Below are 19,113 nucleotides of genomic sequence, written 5' to 3' on the forward strand. Positions count from 1 at the left end.
GGCAGTCCCTCACTCCTTCACTCCTGCCAGCTGTTTCTCCACTTAGTAGGAGTCTAGATACTTGCAATCTGTACCCTCCATGCCCAGTTTTTTCCTGACTGTTACCACTCTGGGTAAAATTCTGCAAGGCAGCTGGAATAGGACCCAGGCCCAGGCAGCGGCTCAGGCCATCCTCATGCCACAGAGTAGAGGCACAACTTTTACCAGCAGAGCTGAGGTGCCCCACAGCCACGGCAACCCCAATGACATGGTTGGACTCAGTTCTGCTTTTAGGGTTTTTCCCCTCAAATCTGATGGCCATGTCTCCCTGTTTTCCAGGCTCCCTGTCTCTCACGACCTGCTCTTTGGTTGCCAGGATGCTTTGGACTGGAAGTGTAGGGCAACAAACTCTTCAGAGTTGTGTCTAAAGAGTCCAGAAGTTCTGAGTCAGGATTCAAAGCTCTTTCCCTCAGCAAGGGAGCTACTGTTACTGTGCAGAGGTTTCAACCACCCCTTCCCTCTCCCTCCACCTGAGCGAGACCTGGAGATTATCTGTGTGCACATGTGTGCACATATGTAGATGCATGTGCTTGTGAAGATGCACACACGGGTACAAGTTAGAACGTGCATGTACATATGTGGGGGCACATGTGTGTGCATGTATGTGTGCTGGCATGTGCCAGACATGCATGCTCACTTGTGTACATCAAGAAAATGCACACATATAGATGCACACACTTGTATGCACGTACGTGTGTGCACAAGGGTAAGTGCGCATGTATGTGTATTGTGTTCTAGCCTCTTGGTCTCCAGGATCTCAGGTTCTCAAGGTGCCTGAGACACAGATACTGACTCTTTCCAGTGTCCATTATGTGCCAACGTCACCTTGGTCCTCACAGAGGTCCTCGGTCTATATGAGGAAACTGAGGCTCAGGGAGACGTGGCTGGCCCTGGGCACCAGCTGGGGAAGGGGGACCCTCTGTGTCATTCGTCACGCCCCCACAGGATATCAGGCCCTCACACCAGGTCTCAAACACATTCGTGAACGAGTTCGCGGGAAAATGAAGGTGTTGGTCTCTCCTCCGTTCTGCCTCCCCAGGCCCGGGCAGATTGGAAAAAGATACAGGGGGCCAATTTCTACCCAAGATAATCAAACCCCCAAATCACCTCCTAATCTAATCACTCCCATCACAGCGGAGAGCTGGCGGCTCTGCTCCAGGAGGCAGAGCGGAAGGAGCAGGGGATGTGGGGGAGGCACTGTCACCCCTGTCCAGCCGCCCTCAGCCGCAGGGTGGCCCTCCCGGCCCCACAGTTAGGAGGGGAGTTGGGGCATCACATGCCCCCTGACCACCCTCTCTCCATGCCTCTGACTGCTGTCCCCCAGCTCGGCCACCCTCCCTGAAGTCTGGCAGCTTGACCGCCGCTTCCTGCCCGCGGCCTCTGCCCTGGGAGCACGCGCAGCACCCGGCGGTCGTCCCCAGCCCCAGCTCTGCTGCCTGCCCTCCCACCTCTTGTCTAGAACCTCCTCCTCAAGGATCAGGGCCAATATCCAGCTTGCAGTGGCCTCCCTGGCCACCACAAGGGGACCTCACCTCCCCCCTCTGATTGCCCTATGGCTTCCTTGGGATTCTTCCAGACCCTGCTCCCCCACTCGACTTGAACCCCTTGAGCGTGGGTCTGGGTGTGGGTCTCCTCCCACAGCATAGCCTGGTCTGTAGCTGGACCTCCAGCACCTTCTTGACTGTCTTTTTACCTCCTTTTTGTATTGTCCCTGTTGGCAACGCCCCTCACTTATCATCACATACCCAAGAAGACTTCCTGCGCTTGGCCAAGGGCCAAATGGCCAGGCCTCCTCCCGCACCTGGCCAGGCCATCCTCTCCCCCATCGGAGCCTCAGAGCCAGGTGGTTCCTCTTGTAGAGGGGAACTGGAAGTGCCAGGCCGCCCCTAGGCTGTTGCCCCCAGCCCCAGGCCCCGCAGAGGGCACTGCTCACCCCAGGTTGCAGATGCACAGGTGGACCACAGCTGGGCAAGGCAGCCTGGGTAATCTCACAAAGCAAAGCTGCAGTCTCTGGGGAAGGGCAGAGGTAGGGACCTTGGGTGGGGGCCCTCGCAGTCCACGGTCCCCTGGCGTCACTCTGCAGCCCTGCCCTTTCCATCTCCCACGGAGCCCCTCAGAACACACAGCATGGGGGCGGGCAGGGGAGAGGCCTGGGAAGTCCTGGCATCTGCCTCTGACTGGCTGTGTGGCTGAGGCCAGTCCTCTCCTCTCTGGACTGTGGTTCTGTCCTCTGCAAAGTGGGGACACTGGCTTAGGTTGCCGCCTCAGGGTGGGGGCAGGGGTGAGCCCTGGGGGATGCTTCTCAGGGAGAGGGGTGTTTGGAGGGGCCAGCGGGGGTCTGCGCAGAGACTGAGCAAACAGGCTCCCCCTGCCCGGGCCACGCTCCTTCATGCACGGACACAGGCAGCGGGGTGATCACCCTGTGCCTGGCTCTGGGGCCGAGGGGGTCCCTGTGGTCCCTGCATTCCAGGAGCTCGCGGTCCAGGTGGGTTGAAGGGGCCAGACAGGCACACAGATCAGCCGCAGCGGACAATGGAGACACGAGGGGCTGGCAGGCCAATGGGGCTGGGATGGGGCAAGGCCACAGACCAGAGGGGGCCTACGGGCCAGAGCTCAGGCCCAGGGCGGCACTTGTAGGTGGGGGCTGCAGAGCTGGGTCTTTGCTTGATGTTCACCGGGAGCCACTGCAGGGCTTTTTTTGGGGGAAGGAGGAGGACAACTAATACCCATGGAGCACCTGCTGTGTGCTAAATGTCATCTGAGTGGCTTTTCCACCCAACTGTCACATTCACTCTGCGGGTTCATGGCCACACCCCCAATCTCAGGTAGGAGGGTACACAGAGGGTGTTTTCTTGGCTTTCAGCCCAAGGGGGCAGAGCTGGGGGAGCTCCGTGGGTCCTGCCTCACCAGGAAGAGGCACAGCTGTTTGGGGCAGCCCCGAGGAGCAAGGTGGGGGCAGAAGGGCCATGTCCACGATCCAGCTGCCCCCATGTGTGAGAGAAAGGCGCTCAGGCCCAGACAGCACAGAGCTCCTGTTAGTGGGTGGCCAGTGGGTGGCCTGGCCTCTCCCACCCCTGTATGCTGAGCCCGGGTGGCTGAGTTGGAGGGACCTAGCTTCGTAAAACAAGGCTTCTGCACCCAGAGAGGGCAACAGCTGGGACTGCACAGCGCACAGGGACAGCCAGAGCCTCCAACCCTTCTCGGCTCTTCTGGTTTCTGCCTCCCAGGCGCCTCCCTGGGTGGGGAGCGAGGAGTTGAGGTGAGAAGGGGATCACAGCCAGGCCGGCACCAGCTGAGCCTGATTCCCAGCCCAGACGCAGCTTCTATCACAGTCGCCCGCAGCACAGTTAACGGCAGAACAATGCCCCTCGCAGACTACTAGGCTGTCGTTGCCCGCAGACACAGACCTGCCCCTCACAGCAGTCCTGGGAGGTGCCATCCTGAGCCCTGGGCCTCTCTGGCTCACAGAGGATGAGTGGCGGCTCAGGGTCCCACAGCTGTGTGTGGTAGAGTCGGGGCTTGAACCCGTGCTCTATCCACTACACCCCGCTGCCTCTCATGGAGAAGAGGCAGGGTAGTGTAATGGAGAGAGCACGGGCCGAGAGGCGGACCGGGCCTTCCTGCAGTCACGGTGTTGTCCTAGGCTCCCTGGAGGCGGCGGCAGTGGAGGCAGGTCTGGCTCTCTGTGCCTGGCCTTCTGCTCAGTGGGGTGGGCAGCAGGCCCAAGAGGGTTTGCTGATGTCCTGTACAACCTCATGCCATGAACACTTTTGCTCCGGGTGGAGGGGGCACGGAGGAGGCTGAGGGGCACCCACGAGCGTGGGATGCATTGCTCGTGAGAACACCCCGCCTGGCCTCCCCGCCCCTGCCCCACCTCGATGGCGCCTGTTGTGGGGACGGCCCCACAAGGTGCTGCAACAGGCCTGGCCGCCGGGTGACAGGTCACAGGGTCCTCCAGGTGAGTTGGTGCCCAGGGCAGGAGGGCCGGGCCTTTCCTGGCCCCTGCCTTCTGTGGGGCCATAGGCTCCTGTTCTGGGCCTCAGTTTCCCCAGCTGCCAACTGGGACAAAATCAGGGTTCTCCAGGGATCTGGGATCTCCTGAGATGCTGCAGGGACAAAGCCGGGCACTCTCTCCTGAGAGGGCTGGCTGCTCCCCCGGGACTCGCGCCATAGGAGACACAAAATGGGCCTGCATGGACAGGGGGAGTGTGGACAGGGGTCATGAACGGGGCCCATGGATGGGAGGGTGTGGACGTGGGAAGTGTGGAGGTCACGGGGTGGGAGGAGCCGTTTCTGTCAAGGGGGCTGAGGAGGCGAGACATCTGCCTGAGGCCCTGTCCTGCCCTGGCTCCCACCCGGAGGCCGCTGTGGGGACAGGGGCTGGAACGCGAGCCTGCAGGGTGTTAGGTGACTGCTTCACTGCCGGGTGCCCTGACCTCCGAGGGCTGACGGGCGCAACGGTGAGGACAGCGGAGCTCGGGGAAGGCCCCCGCTCTTCCTCGCACACCAGTCACGCAACTTCCCTGAAAGTTTGCAACGATCTTAAAACACAAAGTTAGAAAAGCACAGGCTGGTCAGAGTGTGCCCTCAGGCCTCACCCGCCTGCCACCTGCCATACGGGCACTGGACAAACTGCAATTCCCGGCCAGTCGTCCATCAGGAAAGTGGGCGTGAAAGTCTGGGTTCCTGGGTCTCCCGCGGAGTGAGCGCGGTGGCCATGCTGGCTGGCGCCTGCCTGCTGTTGCTGGCGATGCAGTTGCTGGCGACTCCAGGGCGTCTCTGCCCTGGCCCTGGCCGGGTGGGAACTCAGGTGTTATTCTACGGCCAGCTGTCATCCTGGGGGACGAGGTCCAGGCTTTCGGATCCCTTTGTTCCCTGAGCAATGGCTACAGCATCGTCTTCTGAAGACTGGCCTGACCCCATCTATCAGTGGGGAACTGAGGTTCTGAGGGGCAGAGAACGCAGCGGGAGTGGGCAGGGGGCCGGGCCTGGCTCTGCCTCCACGTGCTGTACCGGTTCAACCACCCAGCACCTCACACCTGCACCACTTGCAAAGGACAGTCACATCCGTGGGTGCATGCGGGGTGGGCAGGGGGCGGGGTCCCCTCTGCTCCCCCACTGGTGGACACAGGTGTAGAGGATCAGAGAGGTCACAGGCTGGTGCAGCTGGGCCACCAAACCCAGAATAGGGGTGTCCTTTGCTCTCTTCTAGTTGAACTGGTGGGCCAGATCCCATGGGGGTTCTGAGCCCCCATGGAGACCTGCGGGTGCCCTCAGCTAGGTCATCTATGGAAGGCCCAGCAAGGCCTCCCAGGGTGGGGACAATGTCCATGTGTCTGGTCATTAAATGACAGGTATCTGAGTTCAGAGCACTGGGAAAGAGAGCAATCAAGGAAACCTGCCTGGAAGAGGCAGGCTGGTGCAGACCTAAGGTGGAGAGGGACTGGATGGTGGAGAGGAAGGGGCAGCCCAGAGATGGGATGAAGGAAGGTAAACAGACACATCAACACAAGCCCATGAGCTGGGGTTAATCTGTCTTTCAACAAAGTCTCCAGCCAATGAGTGTCAGTCAGGATTTGAACTCAATCTCCTTTCATCCTCAGTTCAAGGAATAGGGAAGGGAACAATCCCCCGTGAGCAGCACTCTGCCAGCACCCTGCTCGGTGGGAGCTTCACCCACATCACATTCCAGGGTACCTGCATTGGCCTCGGTAAACCGAGACTCAGAGAAGTGAAGGGATGTACCCGAGGCCATAGAGCAAGTACATTCCAGAACCCAAGTTCTGCTCAGTCCCGCTCACTGCTCTTTCTACAACAGGCAGACAGTGCCTGAGCCCTAAGCTTTGTGGGCCCAGGGATGGAGCTGGTCTGTACCTCCCAGCCACCTGTACCTGCCTGGGTAAGAGGACAGATGCAGGGTTTATGGTTGCTGCACATGGCCAAGGACAGAAGGTCATTCCATCTGCTACGTGACAGGACCCTGGATGGATTTTGCTTTATGGTACTTGAGACAGCTTGCACAGTGCAAAACCCAGTAGGCATTAAGAGGCTGTGCCTTGGGCCTCCCCGGTGGCGCAGAGGTTGAGCGCTGGGTTGCGAAGCTGCCCCCAGCCTCTGCAGCACTGGTTCGATCCCCAGCCACTGGGCGAGGGTCCCACATGGAGCGCAGACCTCTCCTGCCGCCCGCTGCTCCCCTCAGCAGTGTACTTCGTCAGTCTGCCTGCTCTGCTCTCTGTTCTGGCTCTGGTGAATTCTCTCACCCTCCCGTGCTCTGACTGTACCCAGTGCTTGTATAAATAAATAAATAAATCTTAAAAAAAAAAAAAAAGAGGCTGTGCCTTAATAGCATGATGTGGATGTCACAGGCTCAAGCGTGAGTCTTGGTACAAGGGTTATCAAGGGCTTCCTGGAGGAGGTGGGATCTGAGCAGATAGGCAGGAATTAAATGAGCAACAAGGAAGGGTGACAATCATCTGGGAACAGTCTCAGCAGAGATAAGGGGCCAAGAAATAGAACCAAGTGGGCCGGTAGCAGAGGCACAGGGTAAAGATGGGAGTGGGAAAACAGGTGACTCGTGGCTGGGAGGAGCAATGATGCCATGTCCATTCAGAGCTGCGCCAACTCTACAGGACCCACCCAGAGCCTGTTCAGGCTGTGCTTACACACTCAGCGACAGGGGAGCTCACTGCCTTCTAGGCAGACTCTTGTCTGGAACGGCTCTGTTGCAGAATTGTTCTCTTTCCAGTCCGACGGCATTCTACTGGGTAGATGATGCCTCTTCCTCGCTATCCTTTCCCCAGGAGCCTGGGCTAAGCCACTGGCCCTCCTCTGCTCCTGTGCAGTCGCCTTCCTGACGGTCGCTTTGCTCAGTCCAGCTTATCCTGACCCTGGCCTTCTTGGTGGGTCTCAACTCTTGCTTTCTCATTGCCGCCCTGTGATCTCCGTGAATCAATGAGCACATCTGTCCTCAGGCTGGAGCGCCAAGGAGGCCATGAAAGCCCTCTGCCAGGTTGCCAGCGGCCTGAGAACCAGCGCATGCCAGCCCAGATCTCCTCGCCTTGGCACAGGGGTCTCCATTTTGCCCCAGGGACATCACTGGATACCATGGCTGCTGACTCCTGACATCCAGGGACCGGGGTTGACTCCATGTGCTGCGCTTCCAGCAGGTGTCCACTTTGAGAACAAGGCAGTTGGCTCAACTGTGCAGGTGGGTGACCTGCCACCTGTCACTGCCCCTTCCCGGTCTTTTCCAGGGTCTCCCTCTACCTGTGCCGCCTCCCTGGCTGGGCTGTGATGCTTTGAATCGGTGATTCTGAATGTTTCTTTCCCCAGCCTCCTTCCAGTCAACTATCCTACCTCCTCCTTCTCCAAATTGTCTGGAAGCTTCTGCTCCTATCCACTCAGGTCCAGCGCCTCCCTTAAATTTCCCTAGATCCAGATCACCCGGCTGGCTACTGCTCTCAAGGACAATGGCCTTGAGGTCACCTGGGTAAACCCAGAAGCTCTCATGTGGTCCTAGTTCCAAGAGGGCATTCTAGGCTTTCCATGAGCCCAGAAAGTTTCCATGACCATGGCCCACGAGGCCTGCCATCTGGCCCCTCCACGTCTCCATCTTGCTCGTGATGTTCCAGCACCATCCTGCCTCTGGACCTTTGCCCTTGCTGTCCCTGCTCTTGGCCAGCTCCTCCTCATCATTCTCCTCTCAGCTCACATGTGGCCTCCCCAACCTGCCCAGCCATGTGCCTTCCACTGCCCTGCTTTCTTCCCATCACACCCTTGTGACCTTCTGGAATTTTTACATTGCCCGTCTCTCCTAGGCACATTGCAAGCTGCTCAAGGATGAAAACTCATCTGTCTTATTCACTGCTGTAACCCCAGCACCCAGCCAGTGCCCAGCACACAGTAGGTATCCAAAATGATTGTCTCCTGACTGATTGCTATCCCTGGTGAGAAGGGGTTTAAATGACTCTTCAAAACCAAGCCACTAGGTGGTAAGTTCCCCGAGGGCAGGGACTCTGTCGATTTTATTCACTGCACCATCTCCCGCCTGGAGCAGTGCTGAGCACGGAGGAGCCTCAATGCACAATTGTCGGGGAGAGGGAGCGGGTTCTCATTTGGTGCTGAACTGGCGGGAAATCTGGAGCCAAGAGCAACGTTGAAAAGACCTGGTGGCCTCATGAAGGGGACCCGGGAGCCCCAACCACGTGGGGCTGGCCCCGGCAAGGGGGAGGGAGCCCACCCTGGGCCGCAGCTCACCTGACAGCAGCATGGGGTCCTTGTCCACGGACTTGCGCACCTGGTCAGATTCTCCCGTCAGTGAGCTTTCATCAATCTTGAGGTCATTGCCCTGGATGAAGAGGCCATCGGCAGGGAGGAGGTCGCCTGGTGGGAGGAAGGGCTGCAGTCAGCCGGTTCTCAGGGAGCTGGAGGGGCGGGAACACTCCCGAAAGGTATGGACAAGGGAAAGCTCGCCACTGGGGACTGGCTGCCTGGAGCTCCAGGGGCCAAGATGGCGCCCATCACAGGTGTGTCAGCCGCTCACCTGTGGGGCCAGGGAAAGGCTACAGGCTGAGGCTGGGCCCAGCAGTCCTAGCTTCAGCAGGATTTACAAAGCACTTTAGTTCCCCAAGTTTTCTCCACAGTTTCTTCTGGGGTAGAATCTAGAGAGTGGTGGCCATTTCTAATTTAAATGAGTTCTGGATCCTCCCTCCTCCGGGAAGTAGCTTCCACCTCCCAGAGAATCTCAGAAGACGTCCTGGCTTAGGATCAGCCCCAGGGGCCCTCCTTCTTCCCTGGGCAGCTCTCTGGGCCTGCCTGCCCCGCCCACTTGTGCCCACACCCTGGCTCGGACACCTGGCTCCGTGGCGGCACACTCACCGTATTTGATCTGGGCGATGTCCCCGACCACGATCTCGGCCACGGGGATTTGGACCACCTGGTTGGCCCGGACCACGGTGAACTTCTGCTCCTGCTCGATGCGGCTCTGCAGGCCCCGGAACTGCTTCTCCTTGCTCCAGTCATTGAAGGCCGTGACCAGGACCACGCAGATGACAGACAGCAGGATGGCGGCCCCCTCGATCCAGCCCGCCTCCGCCTCCCCCTCGTCCTCGGCCCCGCCCTGGGCTGTCGCACACCCTGCAGGGAACGGAAGGAAGAAGCGGAGGGTCAGCCAGGCAGAAGGGACCCCCGGGGCCTGGATTTACCTCCCGGCTCTGCCAAGGGCAAAATGCTGCTGATCACTCACACGTGTTCTACAACTTCCGTGGGACCACCTGCTCCACGCAGGCTACGACCCACCCTATCTTCACGGGGGCGTTTCACTTGACTTCTTTGGGAAGTTCAGACTTTTCCAGCATTTTTAACCTGTTCAATGGCACCAGCCTTTGGCGGGGATGGTGATAGCGACTATGCTAATGACAACTGACATGGACCGGCCTGGGGCTCGAATCCCAGCTGTGCTTCTTAACTGCTATGTGCCTGTGAATTAGCGGCCTACCACCGTGCCTCAGTCTCCCCATCTGTGAAATGGGGAAATGACAGGTGCTCCCTCCTAGGTGCTGGCACGACCAGGAGAGCCTTTAGGTGGAGCACCCTGTGCCATGAGCACACAGTAAGTGCCCATCAAAGCCACAGCTTCCGGTCCAGCCTCCGGTGCTCGTCAGTGTGTACGGTTGCGCGCCGCACAGGGAGCCCGCTGGATGGCAGAGCCATGTGCAACAGGAGGACGGGAACTAGGGTTCCTTCTACCACCGAGCATGACACCCGCAGGAAGCTCAAGGACTGGGAAACACAGGTGAAGCCTGCCACAGAGACCCGGTACATGGAAGCGCATTCTTTCGGAATTCAGGGAGAGATTGAGACACAGAGACCCGCTGCGTCTCTTCGTGGAACTCTCGTTATTCCCTTGCCCCTACCTCATAGGGGAAGGTTGTTCTTCCCTGTTCTGTCCTTCATGAATGCCCCCCACACCCTGCCCCCATCATTTAGGACACACAGGGGCATCTGGGACACCAGAGACAGCCCGGGACAGTGGAAACCTCTGGGCTCTGTAACTGAAAATACTTTGCTTCAAAGCCCTGCTCTGCCGCACGACCCGGGTAAGTGTCAGTGTAGACAACTGAGAAGTGGGACGTCGTGAGCCCTAGTACCGGCCTGGCTTATGGGGTGGGGAGGGGTACACGTTAACCACTGGTCCTCTCTTTCTCCACGAGCAGCTCTTCTTGGGCGGCTTCCGGAAGCCCGGGGCACGCGCGGAGTGGGGATGGCACCCCGTCCCGACTCCACCTGGCTGCTGCCTTCACTGACTGGACAGCACGGAGCCCCTGGGCCCCAAGTGACCGGCCTTCTCTCTGCCAGTCCAAGCCCCCGGCTTCTACCTCCCTCTGAGCGCTGTCAGGTGGTCACCAAGTCTTTGGGTGGCCAGAACATAGGGGTGTGGGTCAGGTGGTAGAGTGAGCTGGGGGGGCGAGGGGGAGAGAGGAGAGGGATGGACCCCCCACTTGGGAAGGAGGTGAAACGGACCTTGTTCCCAGGCCTTTGGGATGGGGGTTTGGACTTCTTGGTCCTGGCGCGGGGTGGGGTGTCTGAAGACGCCTGAGTGCCAGGCGGGACCCAGCCACGAGGCAGCAGGTCCCGAACCACTCAGTGCCCTGGAGCCAGTTGACGCCTTCTCTGCTGGTCTTCAAAATGGGCACAGTCCGGCCCCTTCCCGACTGGGCGGTGAGGAGGAAGCGTCCTCAGCTCGGAGCTTCACACGCTGTTGGCGCTCAGTAAGTGCTCACTAAATGTTGGCTCCGCCCTGAATGTCACACGTGGGAGAACCGGGCTGGGGGCTCTGCGCCTGGGTCCGGCTCAGCGGCTCACAGGCTGACGGTGAGCTCGGAGCCTCGGTTTCCTGTCCCGGGCACCCTCCGCGGCCCTCGTGGCTGCGGCGCGGGCAGCAGGCCCCAGGCCCCGTCTTACCTTCGTTGCTCTCGCCGGGAGGGTGGTAGAAGGAGAGCCCGAGGGAGATGATGGCGGCAATTTCCAGGATGATCAGCGTCACGTCCTGCAGCGCCTCCCACACCAGCTGCAGGAAGGTTTTTGGCTTCTTTGGAGGTATAAAGTTTTGACCAAAAATCTGCTTTCTCTTTTCCAGGTCTGGAGCGGTGCCTGGCAAACCTGGGGATGGAGAGCACAGCGGTTGGCCTGCGGGCCTGGGCGCTTCCCCGATGGCGGTGGGGCGGCCGCGGGGCGAAGGCCGAAGCCCAGCAACCAACGCTCCCCTCCGGAAGGCCAGAGACAGTGCAGCGACGTGAACGGTGGACTCCAAGGGATGGCCACGTCCTGTCCCTGGAACCTGTGCTTGTGACTGTATTTGGGAAAATGGTCTGTGCTGCTGTAACTAAGTCAAGGCTCTTGGTTAGCAGCGCCTTGACATGGGAGCTGGCCCCAGGACTGGGAGAGGACCGTCCCCTCGGGCTTTAGCACCCAGTCCACGGTGAACGCACCCTCACCCGCTCCACACCCACCCCTGTTCTGCAGCTCCACTCACCCACCCTCCTCTCAGATCTGGAGCCTCTGCCTGGATTTGAATCCCGTGTGGGCTCCGAGCTCAGGTTCCCTCTGCCAGGGGATGGCCATGGCACTGACCCACGTGGGTGGTGGTGAGTGTCTGCAAGGGCACCTGGAGCACCTACTATGTGCCAGAGCAGTGCCCACATGGAGTGTCGCCCAAGGAGCTGGCTGCCAGTGGGCCAGCAGGACAAGTTGCGGGTGCGGGAGTGGTCAGGCCTGGCTCAGAGGGAGCCAGGGGCAGTGAGAGAGGATAGGATTGTATGCCCATGGGCCCACGCAGTCACACACTCTGGGGTGGCGCCTGGGTGAGTGTGTGGCCAGCCCGCCTCTGGGTATGGGGAGGCAGGCTCTGATGGATGAGACCCCCAGGGGAGGAGGCAGGAGAGCAGGGAGCCCCTGCCTCAGCCTCACCCACAGGCCCAATACACCTGCCTAGAGCTGGGCTCCAAGTCACACAGTGGGTGGGGACAGCCTGGCCCAGCTGGAACTTGACTACGCCCTCCTGAAAGCCCTCCTGGGTTTACTCAGTAAGAACAATCTGTTCTGCCCTTCCATGCCAGTGCTTGTCACCAGGGTCCTTCACTCATGGATATATCCACTGCCTGCCTTGCCTGCCCCAGGCCAACGCCAGCAGCCACCTGCCCCTTGCAGCCACTCTCTTCCAGAAGAGGTTCAGCCTCCCCTAGAGGGAGGCTGCTCATCCCAGCACACAGTAGGCCCTCCGGAGCACCCCACTGCCCCCTGCCCCGCTGGGACCAGACCTGGGATGTGGGTGCTGAGGCCACCCAGAGGCCCTGCACACCTGGGCGGCCACCTGCCACCTATACAAGCCATGTAACAACACTGGCTGGATAGTGCCTGTGCGGGAAGAGTGGTGCCAGGTGAGGGCAGCCAGGGTGGGTCTGTCTGGATTCATGCAAGCTCAGAACAGACTCTGGCTATTGCCCCACGTGTCCTGGACTGCAGTTTGCAGCACCTCACGATATCGGCGGCTGGCGGGTGGGGTGTGGGTCCTAATGTGTCAAGGCTCCAGGTGGGGTTTTGTGGGGATCCAGGGTCTTTGGGGAGTACAGGTGACGACATGGAGGTTCCTTGTTCTTGTGCCCACGCACAGACCTGGTGTCTGGCCACTCACTGGCCCTCGAAGATGCTACTCGCAGTGTGGATGCCGCACCAACTGCCTGTGGGGATGTGCGTGGCCGCATGCTGGTTAGTTCCCTTGTAACCGTGGTGTCCACTGGTTGGTGTGCACACACGTGGACATGGTGTGGCACGGGCCACCTGCTAGTGAGCACCCCAGCCGCCGTCCCACTAGCCACCTGGACCCACCTGTGCACACAGATTCCTCCTCTGAATGAAACCCACCAGTTGTCTTCTCTCCAAGGCAGCTGAGTTCCTTGTCCCACTCCATCTCAACCGCAGAATTCCTAGGCCATAACACCTCCCAGTTTGTGGCTCCAGGATTTCTATCTGGGACTGTAGATGGGGATCTGGTTGAAAGGTGGGGACTAGGGTCTCATCTCCAAGCTGTGTAAATATCACTTATCTGTGCCAAAGACTTGGGGGGAGTGTTCCAGTGGTGTTGGGGGCCCTCGATAGGGCTGCCCCAGAAAATACAGGACCTCTGGTTCAATCTGAATTTCAGATAAATTTTTTTTTTTTGGTTAAGTTATAGATCATGTAATAGTTAGGACATTCTAATATAAAAGTGATTATTTGTTGTGAATCTGAAATTCAAATTTACTGGGTGGCTTGTACTTTTCTTTGTTAAATCTGCCGCTGCCAGCCTCCTCTCTCCACCCAACAGGTGGCAAACCGCGGCCCGGGACGGGAATGAATGGCCTGGCACAGGCTGACCTTGCCGCAGGGCAGAGGCTGGACTCCGAGGCCTGGCCCAGGCCCTCTGACCAGGGGAGCGCACACTCGTCTTGTCTAAACCCTCAGTGAGAGGCACACTTGCTGCACACACAAAATCTGTGGGCCATTTCAACTTCATTTAAGAGATTTGATTTAGTTTGTCCTGAGGAAACCTCTGAGAAGCCTTTATCTCATCTCCTTGGAAAAATGGAGAGCAGACAGGGGCCTCCAGAAGGGGGCGCTCTGCAGAGCTGCAAGCCTCCAGGGATGGCTTCTGGAAGCCCGGGAACCTGAGCTCCAGTGTTAATTTGGTCACTTACTGAGATTTCAGGCCAGCGGTGCCCGTCTCTAAGCCTCAATTTTCTGGTCCACAAATTGGGACAGGGACCGCCTGCTCTGCCCGCTGGGGTGAAGGGGAAAGGAGGGGCAAGTATGGGCCTTGTCTGACATACAGGCGAAGCCCAGAGTCTGTAGGAAATTCCTCTCCTCCCTTTGAGCCCCAATGCCATCCCCACCGCATCACCAGAAAGCAGCAGCATATTCCTGTCTTCTCGTTCTGTGACCTTGAGTGACCCCTTCAGCTAGGACTAGATCCCGCTCCATCCCCCCACTTCTCTGGGGCTACAGACAGAGGGGGCTAAATGTGCACAGGCGTGCTCTTGTGTGATCATCACTCCTGGTTGTTCTCAAAGATGGGGATTATAAGAGCCATTTTATGCATGGACAAACTGAGGTTCAGAGAAGTAATGTGACATGGCCAGGGTCACACAGCTAAAGCTGAGAATTGAATCCAGATCTTTGAGGCTCCATAGCTGTATTCTTTCCACACCTGGAGCTGCCTGCTTCAGGACTTGGCACTGAAATCCAAGCCAAAGGTTCCACCATTGCCTGGTTGCTCTCAAGACAGCCTTTAGCTATAAACAGAGACTTGGCAATGGACAAGAGTTAGCTCCCAGGGATGCCAAGCACCTGAAGGAAAATGGGAAAAACTTAGTCACCAGGCTGGGTGTTGCTAAATATTTGTGTTGTCACTGCAGTGTGGGTTCCTCCATTAACATAAATAAAAGTCTCATATTTTGAAAGAAAAAATATCCATAAGCCCTTCAAAAGCTACATTTATAGAAAAATGCATTTCTGTCTTTGGAAAGCGAGTGGGCTAAGTAAACTGTGGTACTTGCAGTCCATAAACTATTATGCAGCAGCTACAAAAAGAGAGAGAGAGAGAGAGAGAGAGAGAGAGAGAGAGAGAGAGAGAGAGAGAGAAGTCCATTTATATGTATGAAGACAGAAGGCTCTCCAAGACAAACTGTTGAGTGAAAAGAGCAAGTTACAGAGCAGTCTGTATGGTTTGGTTGCATTTATATAAAACAGAAAACTCAACCAAACAATAGTTTATATTTTCTATGGGCACATACGTATATGTCAGCGTGTAGCGAAAGGTCTGTAAGGATGCACTCCAAACTCACGAAGGTAGACCCTCTGGGAGGGGAGAGAGTGCTATGATTGGTTACAGTGATCAAGGGAATGCTGACTTTGAAATATTTTAGTTTTAACTAGGAGAAATGTATTCATGTTTTGTTTGAATAATTCAAAGTTGAAAGGGGGAAATCAATATATCAAAGGAAGGGGAAATCAACATATCCTTACAAAGGTAGTGTTGTAAGAAAATAAAGCTCTGTTTTCATGTAACCTGTGAATGGAGTGGACTTGCAACAAATATTCCCGGCTTAAAAGTCTTGGCATCGTTTAGTCCTACCTATGTGCTGTTGAGACACTTCACCCCCTCTGTTGCATGGACAGTGGTACCCAGAGCCACATTTGGGGTAGCAAGTGTGACACTGCAGACACACAGTAGGTGCTCGTGCACAACCCCCATCCTCTTTTCCTTCTAGTCCTCCCTTCACTGCTCCTCAGCATCCCCTCCTGCCCACCCCTCCCACCCCACCTCCCAGCAAACCTCCTACACCAAAGAAACGCTTCTCTGGGATCCGACCACTCTCCTTCACCACCACTCTAGTCTAGGCCACGATCCTTGCTGAACCTGCCCTCCCTATTTCTTACCCATCAGCCAGGGGGATGTTTTAAAAGTGTAAAGTGCACTATGTTACTATCTTTTGCTTAAAATGCTCCAGTGTTTCCATTGCACACAAAGACAATTTACACTACTTGCCCAGATTTGGAAGGACCTATATGATGTGGCTCCTGCTTTCTTTTGGAGTCTCACCCCCCTCCTCACTACCCCATGTTCCAGCAATACCAGCCTTTTTCCCATAGCTTCAACACAAGTGCTTGCCTGCCTCAGGGCCTTTGCATGTGCTGATCTACTGCCTGGATCTCTGCATCTAACTTAGCGCTACACATGGAACACCAGGGTACCCTGCTGATGAGGCCCTTTGGGGCAGAACTCTCATGGAGACGTGGCTTTTCTCTCTGCCTTCCTGTGCCTTGACACCCTCTGGTTCTCATCCTTCTGGGCCAGTTCATGTTGCCTTCTTGGGGAACCACCTCTGACCAGGCCCCTCTGCTAGATGGCTCCTGTCCATGGCCTCCTCCCACAACCAGTTATCAATAGTACGAGGCATTCTAACCCACTCTTTCAAACACTTAACAGAGCTTCTGAAAGGCAGGGCCTGTGTCGTTGCATCTTGCACCTTGGTTGTGGCTGGCTGGTAGTACACATTCACCGTGAGCTGTCTTGTGAACAGGAGGCTGGGGGGCAGGGGGCATGTGACAGCATTTGGGGCCGGTGCTATAATGTTCAATCCTAACATCACCAACTTCTACCAGTATGCATTAATTTAACCCCTAAAGGGGTTCCTGTGGGAGGCACAGTTGGGGTCCTCTTTGACATCAGTAGGAAGTGGCAGAGCTAGAAGAGAACCCGGAGAAGCTGGCTTGAGCTGTGCTGAACAACTTCAGTGTTGGGCTTCGCTGATTGATTGTTTCATTTAATAAACTGTAATGACTCCCTGCTGCCCCCCAATAGGCACACACCCACCCACCCCAGCACTCCATCAAGGACTGATAGACACTGGCAAGCAATCATGTCTGTTCCCACACACCCTGGATTTTCTACACCCACTCGGAGGCCTTATCGTGGAACACAGTCTCTCAAAGTCTTGGGAGCACGTGGGAGATGCACTTAATCTTGATCCACTGGATTTTGAACCATGTGGTCACAGCATCCAGCTGTATTACTTTCCAGCTGTATGACCTGAGGCAAATCACTTGCCTTCTCTGGGCCTTTTGGGTTATAAAATGGGGTGATCCTACAGATCCTGAGAGGGTTATATGTGGCAACCCAGGGCATGCAGTGCTTGGCATTTGAGCAATATTCCCTAAATTCACCAGATAGAAGACTTCAACTATGTAAGACCAGTATCTGTGTCTACACTCTGCAGAAGAAGAAACTGGGGCTCAGGGAGGTGAAGTGACTTGCTTGAGCTCAGGAGCCTGTCAGTGGCACAGTCAGGAGGAGAATCGGGGTGTGGAGGTTTCAGACCCCAGGCTCCTGTTGCTATGACACTGGCGTGCACGAAGTTTTCTTGGGGACACCCATGACTCTGCCCCATGCAGCTGTCAGCCATGCTGCCGCTTGGCCACACACGCTGGGGTATTCTTTTGTCTTTTCAACACCGTGTGCCTCTCCGGTAATCTGGCGGCGTCTTCATCCGGTGCTGCCCAAGCAGAAGAGAAGGGTGCATCCCTTGCATTGCATTTGTAGGGTGCTGGGTCCCCATTCAGCAGGAAGCCGGCTCCTCCTTTCTCGCTGGGGCCCGGGGTGGCGCTGTGCACAGCAGCCCAGGGCTAGTCAAGAGGCTGGAGTGGCCAAGGCTCTGGCTGCTCAAGTTGCCGTGAGGACTGCTGTGAGGTCAGACCCAGAGTCCAGCTGCAGCAGCGACTGTCAGCCCATGTCCATCCACCAATTTGTGGCAAAATCCTTAAAGTTTCGATGCAGCCACAGGCTCTCTGAGTGTGATTTAGAAATCTGCTGTGTCGGGAGAGTGAGGGCTTCCTCTGGCGATTGTTTCTGAAGTTCTGCTTCCTCGGACTGGAGAAGATGTTTGTACTTGGTGCTAGCAGTTGGGTCCAGTGATGCCCGAGGGCATCAGCCCCTTGGTGACAAGCGACCAGGTACTCTGCTCACCAGCCATGCCTCCTCCTGCAGGGCTGACAGCAGAGATGCTGGAAGGCAGGCTGTGACGCCGTTTTGATAACTGGAAAGGGACTCTGGCTGTTCTCTTTCTTTCTCTGGTCGTAAAGCTTCCATTCTAGGGAAGAAGAAAGCCAGCCAGGCCCTGCCTGCAGTGAAACCATAGCTGGATCTCAGGCCAGCTCCTGCCCTAGTTTGCCAGATCGTGAGCTCCATGATAAGGCTGGTCAAGACCGTCCTGTTACATGGATCAGAGCCCAGCACATAATAGGTGCTCAACAAACAAGTGTGGCCTCGATAATTAGGAGACCGAATATTCCACAGAAGGAGAAAAGCACACTCCTTCAGGTCTTCACCAAATAACACTGAAATTAGCTGTAAACAGGTTATTAAGAAAGTTATGAAACTGTATCCTTGGAATATTATTATTCATAGGATGAATGGTTTTTCACTAACTGGAATGAATAACAATAGCTGCATGATTTTGCTTAGAAAAAGGGTTTTTTAAAAACTCATAAATAAAGTATTTAAGACTTGAACCTCTGAAGCCTGTAGTCTTTCTTGAAAAAAAAAAAAAAAAAGAAGTTTACCAAGACAAAGTTCAAGGTTCTGACCTGCACTTCAGGGACTGACACCCTTACCTTAGCTTCAAGGCCTTACTGCTCCCCTCTCCACTTCTTCATTGCCCCCTTTCCTCTGTTATTCTGGCTTTCAGTGAGTGATCCAGCAGAAGACACTGCCTACTGCCCTTAGGACAGGGCAACAAACAAGCTCTGTCTTGCAAGTCAACTGTGATTGATTAGTTGGGGCTACCTGGAGGATTCTGACCATGGGGATTGATTAGTGATGTCTGCCACAGATGTGGGTTCAGGAAGTAGGGACTTGCCTTGCAGACACAGGCTGTGTCTCTTACTCTGTCTTCTCTCTCTCTCTATCCCTGGGCCAAAATTCTATGGGGCCCAAAGGAAGCCTCACTTGGTTGTTTTGTCTATGTCTCCAACTCAGGAAATCTGAGGCCAACCTCAGCATTTCCTTCAAATCTATTCCTCTTTCACACAATACTGACCAGTCTCTCTGGGATTTTGTGGGTTTGGCCTTCTTCATTCCTGAGGTCAACACCTGAATTTGGGCTTCCCCCATCTCTCACCTGACTATTCCTGCAATGGCTCCTCAGGGGTCCCCCTCCTCTTAGCTCCACCTCTTGACTCACAGAGGAAAGAGCCGTCCCTGTGCCTGGCGCTTAGTAGGTGTTCATCAACCTTTTTTCCCTTCCTTTCACTTTCGGCGTCTCTGCAAAGGGGGATGGGCGACATGCTCATCTATTCCAGTAGATAAACTGCTTGACCCAGAAGTCAAGTGTCTACTGAATACGATTCTTTTTCAGATGTTTATAGCGAAAGATAAAAACACCCACTAATTGAAAAACACCCTTAACAGGAAACCATTATCCCTGGCATTTTCAGGGACAAAATTTCAGGACAGAGTAAGCAGGACACTTCCCAAGAGTG

General features: G+C 56.2%; 1 protein-coding gene across 6 annotated transcripts in view; it reads right to left on the reverse strand.

Moving 5' to 3' along the window:
* ATP2B2 (ATPase plasma membrane Ca2+ transporting 2) overlaps positions 1-19,113 on the reverse strand; it is a 133,840-nt gene that overhangs the window by 56,367 nt on the left and 58,360 nt on the right. For all 6 annotated transcript variants that reach the window (XM_037522750.2, XM_037522734.2, XM_037522767.2 and 3 more), the window contains 3 exons: positions 11,002-11,199; positions 8,917-9,174; positions 8,296-8,421 (listed from right to left, as the gene is read on the reverse strand). In XM_037522750.2, coding sequence (XP_037378647.1) covers positions 8,296-8,421; positions 8,917-9,174; positions 11,002-11,199 — 582 coding nt within the window. The remainder of the gene's footprint in view (positions 1-8,295; positions 8,422-8,916; positions 9,175-11,001; positions 11,200-19,113) is intronic.

Source organism: Talpa occidentalis, unplaced genomic scaffold (genome assembly GCF_014898055.3).
Source record: "Talpa occidentalis isolate TD23 unplaced genomic scaffold, MPIMG_talOcc4v2.1 talOcc4.10, whole genome shotgun sequence".
In the NCBI taxonomy this organism is placed as follows: domain Eukaryota; kingdom Metazoa; phylum Chordata; class Mammalia; order Eulipotyphla; family Talpidae; genus Talpa; species Talpa occidentalis.